General features: G+C 37.8%; 1 protein-coding gene across 1 annotated transcript; it reads right to left on the bottom strand.

The window, feature by feature from the left end:
• Positions 1–462: 462 nt before the first annotated feature.
• On the bottom strand, positions 463–5,511 carry LOC144972307 (uncharacterized). Its single transcript, XM_078913396.1, has 2 exons — positions 5,382–5,511; positions 463–1,277 (listed from the first exon to the last, which is right to left on the bottom strand). Exons 1-2 carry the CDS (start codon positions 5,473–5,475, stop codon positions 829–831), a joined length of 543 nt encoding a protein of 180 aa, XP_078769522.1. The 5' UTR covers positions 5,476–5,511; the 3' UTR covers positions 463–828.
• Positions 5,512–6,660: the final 1,149 nt, after the last annotated feature.

Below are 6,660 nucleotides of genomic sequence, written 5' to 3'. Positions count from 1 at the left end.
TGGCCAACAGATCAACACTTAACATGAAGGACGGGACATGACGCCTGTCAGGCGATATTCCATTTTTTTCGGACAGAGACAACGCTGTTAACGGCAAGGTACTCATTTTGCACCCGAGTACGGTGATATAATGTGAGTAAAGAGCCTTTTCCAAGGACTCAACTATGCGCCGAGAGAAGCTCGGACCCAGGACCTTTCGATCCGAAAGCGAGTGTCACACCACAAGACCACATAGTCACCTCCACTCCCTTATTGTACTCTCCATTTTTCGTAAAGCTGATGACCGAGCTCCTGTATGTACACAACAAAGCTGCGTTGAATAGGAAAAAATATATAGTTCATTGTACACCTAATTCATATTATATCTATTCATTACACGAAGGAGCCAAAAAGGGCCATAACTCACGTATTTAAATCCTTTGTATTTTGGACCAATCAGATTGTTGTGTCCGTTTTCCTGCATTCTGTAATCAAGAGTTGTCCTGTTGGAATAGCACAAGCTGCAGATCAACACCAATAACACACCGTGCATCGCCAACTCCATTAACGTGTGTCGAACGAGCACCCTGACCTTTCTTTTCAAGGTCACCTTCCTCAGATCTACCTTGAGCGCCGTGTCAAAGTTGATGGATTTCCTCGACGGGTTTGGCTTGATCTTTAACACTCACTCAATCCTCTCCCGGCCTGCTGGCACTTGAGGCGATGCAAGGGATCTCCACCTGGTCCTGTCAACAGCTATTCTTTGGGCCATCTCGTAGGACAGGTCCCTCTCCACGGTGCGTCTCCAAGTCTCTTTGAGGCTGCCTCGCTTAATCTTTCCTTTGGGTGTCAATCGCAGAGCCTTGACCCATGTTCTTTATTGACCTCCGACACAGTTTTATTGTTGATCTCTCTCGAACCCACAAATTCAATTTTACGGATGAATATGGTAAACAGAAAAGTTATGAATACAACTTTGGTCGGGTCGACAGCGACCAGAGATTGTAGAAAAGTTAAGGAGAACGTGGACAGCCATTCCTCTGTGACGTCCTTGCCCCATTCCATACTGTAGAGAACGACGAAAAAGCTACACACCAAGACACATGTAATTACCGTCACCCAAGCAATACAGCGTGTCACGAAAGGCCACGAACCGTCCAAACTTTGAATGCCGGCTGGGCGAATCAAGAGTATTTTGTTGAGTTTTTGAATCTCCTTTTCAAGAGTGACCATCCACGGCGCTCTGGCACAACATGAGTTCAGGAAAGTATTGGCTGAATCTTCTTCGTAGTCTAATTCTGTGAATGGTAAAAATAAAAAAAGGAAAGGAACGTAAGCGTCGTGTTGGGAATGAACAGGGGTCCCGATAGCTCAGTTGGCAGAGCACTAGCTTCATACGAAAAGGAACCAAGATCCAGGGACGGCTGGTAATAGTGGGCAGGGTGGGCAAATACCAGCCTGTTTTTTTTCAAGTTATATGCTGTATTACCAGGTCCGAAATAATCAAATTTAAATTAAATAATTTCAAAAGTTACTACTTAAACTTGATACTTCGTACTGAAATCAATTTGTGTGTATTTTTGATAGATTGCGAATCACCATGCACCCACAATGCATAAACCAGAATACGCTCCTGTTCTTTTTATCACCCCCCCCCCTCCCCCAACCACTCCACTCCACTCCGCCCACATCGTCATCTCATCGTCACGTCGCCCGACGGTGAACTAACTCCGATTTTTGCTGTCTGGCCTCTCCAGTACTAGGTCGGGCTAATTCAAATGAGCCCACCTTATTAACCAGTGAACACTCAATAGAGATTTTGGCAAACGAACTTTTTCTTTATTGCCTTACTTGTGCTGGTACCATTGATGTAATGACTTTGGGAAGGTTCCAGTATTGAATTAAATTTATTAATTTACCAATATTATATCAATTTAGTATTAATTTGTGTTGTTTTTATATATTTGTTTATCCATTTAAATTATTTCTTTTTTTTTTTCTCGTTTTCTTCAGTGCTTCTCAAAAATCATTTATTTAAATTGTTTTCTTATTTGTTTGTTGTTGTTGTTTATTTGTTTGTTTTTTTTTAAAGAAATTAAGTTGTTAGTTCTTTTTTTTTATTCTGAAAGTAATTACCGATGTATTTTTATTGCCAGACTAAATAATTTTGCAAAACAATGTAATTTTCTATTGTATTCCCTCTAATAAAACAAAACACTTTTATTCAAAAGTCACGACTAAATAAATATATAAAATACAACCACCATTTTGGTTTTCTCAACAATTGAATTAGTAGACGAGAAATACTCTTCTGAGTAAGGAGAGAGTTGAATTTTAACTAAGTTATAGAGGAAATAAATACGTTTAAAGGAAGGTGGGCAGATTCCGTACTTGCCCGTCCTGAAGCTAATACATACATAAGATGGTTCGCGATGAAGAGGCGGAAAGCTAGGGGTTGGTTGGGTAAGGAGCAAAGATAATACGGTCGTTATTGTGATGATAGTCTAACAAATGCATGAGGAGAGATTGGTAACATTATTTTGTCTTAATTGTATTGTATGAATTATTGGCTAAAGCCTGAGATTAAATAAACTTTGTTTTTGTTTGTCTTATTTTGACTATGGAACTGATACTTGTCATAGCAGACTTGCCTACTTGAAATAGGAAAATAAAAATCGTAGTTTTCAGGGCGAATAAAATCGTAGATATTTTAACCACCCTTTAAAAAATCACCGGAATTTTCGTCTGTTTTGATAGATATCAATTTTTTTTAACGAGGAAAAATGATTGGAAACGTAATAATGATGGTGATGGTGGTATAGTGGTAGCGGTGGTGATAGTAGTAATGATGGTGGTGGTAGTAATGATGATGGTAATATTATTATTATTATTATTTATTATTATTATTATTATTATTATTATTATTATTATTATTATTATTATTATTATTATTATTATATTATTATTATTATTATTATTATTATTATTATTATTATTATTATTATTATTATCATTATTGTTATTATCATTATTGTTATTGTTATTATTGTTATTATTATTATTATTATTATTATTATTATTATTATTATTATTATTATTATTATTATTATTATTATTATTATTATTATTATTATTGTACGTATTGGTGGTATTACTATTGTTTACCTTTTTAGTGGTTATTAATGGTATCAGTTTATTGTTTGGTTCCATTTACCTTTTTTTTTCCACTTTCATGTATGTGGTCATCAAATTGTATGATTTATTGACGAAAGCCTAAGATTGAATAAACTTTGTAATATCGTATGGTAATCATCATTGTCGACGACATCGTCGTTGTCACCATAATCATCATCATTAACAACAACAACAACAACAACAATATTAACAACAAGTACAACAATAGCAATAAAAACAATATCAACATTATCATACAATTTCCGTCATCGTCTCCACAAATATCATTCTAGCCAACAGCACCACCAAAACCACTACCATAATTACATCCTCTCTCACCGCCTCGTCTTCCTCCTCCTCCACCACCACCACCACCGCTACCACTATTCCAACCACTACCACCACCGGCTCAATCATTCTAACCACCAAGACAGCAGTAAAAATGATGCAATTTGAGCTCTGAATGAAACTCAAGTCATATCGCTGTTGTTGCTTCTTGATCGTACTACTGAAAACCAGTAATGTAACAGAAATATTAATCTCGCTGTTGAGGGATAAAAGCATCTCTTTAATTTTTCGAGTGAACGAAATGGACTTGTATTGTCAAGGTGTCGCATTATGTCTCGTCGCTTTATATTTTTTTGTTGTATTCTCTTTCGTGATTCATTTTTGATTACGTTTGGAATAATTAAAATCTACTGGTATTGTCATTTCATTTTGAATGTGATTATTTGTGGTTGGAATATTATTTGTTAAAGGTGAAAAAAAATAATAATTAAAAAACAAAAACAAAAAAATAAATAAATAAATTTTTTTTAAAAATAAATAAATAAATTAAAAAAAAAATAATTTAAAAAAATAATAATAATAAAAAAAAATAAATAAATAAAAAAATAAAAAAATAAAAATATATATATATGACCGAATCATCTTTGCCCCACCACTGTAAATGGGCTAGAACCGCCACTGCCAAGATCGATCTTAGGCGAAGTCGAGATTTTATTTCTGACCCCTTTTCCACCCAGAAGTGATTGGGTAGTTGTTTCTGTTAGATCTGGCGGAAAGTACTTGGCGATAGAGTAGCGTCCTATTCAAAGGATAGCAATCAATATGCTATCGTCACGCTTCACGCTATAGAAACCTGGATAAACACCGGCTCCATGGGCCTGATGTCTCGGAAGGATGGGAATGGAGTATGGAATTTTACAGATCATTGTGACCTTTCCTCTCAAAATCTTATTGTGTCAGTGTGGACATGGTGCTAACCCCCTCTCCCCCTTCTCTCTCTTCCACCCCCCTTTACACCCCCTCCCCCCTTCTTGCACCCCCACCCCGCAATAAAAACCAAATCGGACATGAAGACACTGACTTCTTGAGGAGCTCAGACCAATGAACCTCCTCTTGGAGGCAGCATAGAAGAAGGCAAAGGACAAACAGATAAATATGACGGACAAGGACCATCTTCAATCTTCAAGGATCGGAGAAGATTAAACCAAGTACGGTCACCTACTACTCCTAAATCATATCTTTCTGGTCTAGCGCCTAGAGGTATGGCACTTACCTTCGGACCCGTAGGTACCTGGTTCGGGTTCTGCACAGGGCAACACAAATTTGAGTTCTTGGAAAAGTTGATTCCTCATATTCTCTCATCATAATCAGGTGTAAACGAAATACCTGGTCCGGAGCATACTCAATGTCTCAATCATTTCTATGTTACATGTTTGTGTTGAGAATATTGGCTATTAAGCTTAAATGCTGGCCAACTAAGTTCGCGGCGGTTGTGTGTGTTGAACCCGTGACCTCAAGAAGTCAGGAAGAGAAGGCTCTTATAAAAGACTAGGGTTAGAGACGATCTTTTTTTGGGACCTTGGATAGCTTATACGGTAGAGTCACGCTCTCCCCGGCCAGGCGGAGTTGTCGTACCAGTAAGGTAGCGGGTTCGAACCCCCATCGCCGCCACGAAATTTTATTTATTCTCCAATGTCTTCTGGCACTTTCCTACTCACTTCATTTCTTGTTGTTACCTGGTCGGTAACACGGTTGCATATTATGTGGAATAAAATAATATAGAATTAATAGCGCCTTATCAGCGCCATGTCTCATCCTACATGTAGTTTTGCTATTGGCTTGGAACCCCCTGTAAAGCGCATTAAGCGCATGTATTGGATATTGCCCTTTTCCAAAGCTCGTGTTGAAAACGTTTCTTAACAATAAATGTACAAACTTACCCATTGGGCTTTCTGTACTCTCGTTGTTCTCACATTTTTTATTCTCTCCCAAATTCTCCTCAGTCTGTGACTCTTTAGCAACACTCGCTTTCATTCCTTTCTCAACTTTGTCGAGGACGCTTTCTTGGACAGAATCTTTAATGCCCGTTTCAGTTCCATAAGATAATTTCCAACAACGCTTTGTTGCCGGGGCTGATCACTGGCGAGGCTATTTTTCTGGAGAAGATCAGTTCCAGCAATGATTTGATGCTGGGCGGGGTCATTGGGTCTATTTTTCCGTGGAAGATCATTTCCAACAATGCGTTGATGCTGGAGATTATAATTTCCAACAATGCCTTGATGCTGGGCAGGGTCATTATGGGTGCTTTTTTTCTGGAGAAGATCATTTCCAGCAATGCTTTGATGCTGGAGATTATCGGTGCTGAGGCTATTTTTCCGAGAAAAATCATTTTCAACGATACTTTTTTGTGAAGCATTATCATTTCCAGCGACGATTCCAAGATCAGTCAAATTTTCAGGCTTATCAATATTATCATTATTACTTCTCAGTTTGTTGCATTCATTTTCCTCGTAACCTTTAACCTTTATGAAATTGACCTTTAGACTTTTGTACAAGCCTCTAAACCTTGTTCCTCTTGTCTTTATGTTTGATGTCGGGACATTTCACGTCACTGTAATGCGTCTTTGTTGATCTATGTCGACATCCACACGTGCTGGAAGCGAATCGCTCCTCCACACGGAAACGAGTTCTTCTAAAGATGTTGACGATCAGGAAGACGGGGACTGAAGTGATTGCTGCTGCTACGAGAGAGTAATAAATCTGAGGAAATATGAAAAAAAAACATGATTGAGACAGGAGGAGGCCCTCAGATCCGACGTGTAGGCCTATCCCAGTTCATGGGCATTTAAAGCCCTTAGCCTGTTATAGCCCAGTAAAATTCATATCATATCATATATCATATCATATATCATATCATTTATCGCGGGTGGTTGGATGGGAGCATCACCCTTGAATCATATACCTATGATGTTCGCATGGGTGTACGATCCGATAGTGATGTCGTTTCTTCTCTTTACTAGCCTATCCTGCTTCTTTGGTTTGTGATTGTATTTTTGACAGGGGATATTTTTTTTCTGTAAATCTTCTGCCTGTTTGTTCTTGGTTATTTATAATTTAGCTTATGATATCTTTAGGTTATGATTTTGATTTACATTTGTACTATTTTTGTTAGATTGCTTGTTTTTTTGTTTCAGCGGTCTCTCATATAACCTCAATTGT

This window comes from Berghia stephanieae, chromosome 5 (genome assembly GCF_034508935.2).
Source record: "Berghia stephanieae isolate SIO BIC M18660-M18661 chromosome 5, UCSD_Bste_1.3, whole genome shotgun sequence".
Classification (NCBI taxonomy): domain Eukaryota; kingdom Metazoa; phylum Mollusca; class Gastropoda; order Nudibranchia; family Aeolidiidae; genus Berghia; species Berghia stephanieae.
Note: the sequence above shows the minus strand (reverse complement) of the source record. Positions and strands in the feature narration are given on the sequence as shown.

Bases quoted from the DNA above. Each gene is read 5' to 3' on its own strand.
- LOC144972307 (XM_078913396.1), bottom strand. From the start codon at position 5,475: ATGAAAGCGAGTGTTGCTAAAGAGTCACAGACTGAGGAGAATTTGGGA. The intron at 1,278-5,381 runs GTAAGTTTGTAC...TACCATTCACAG, and splicing joins GAGTACAGAAAGCCCAATGG to AATTAGACTACGAAGAAGAT.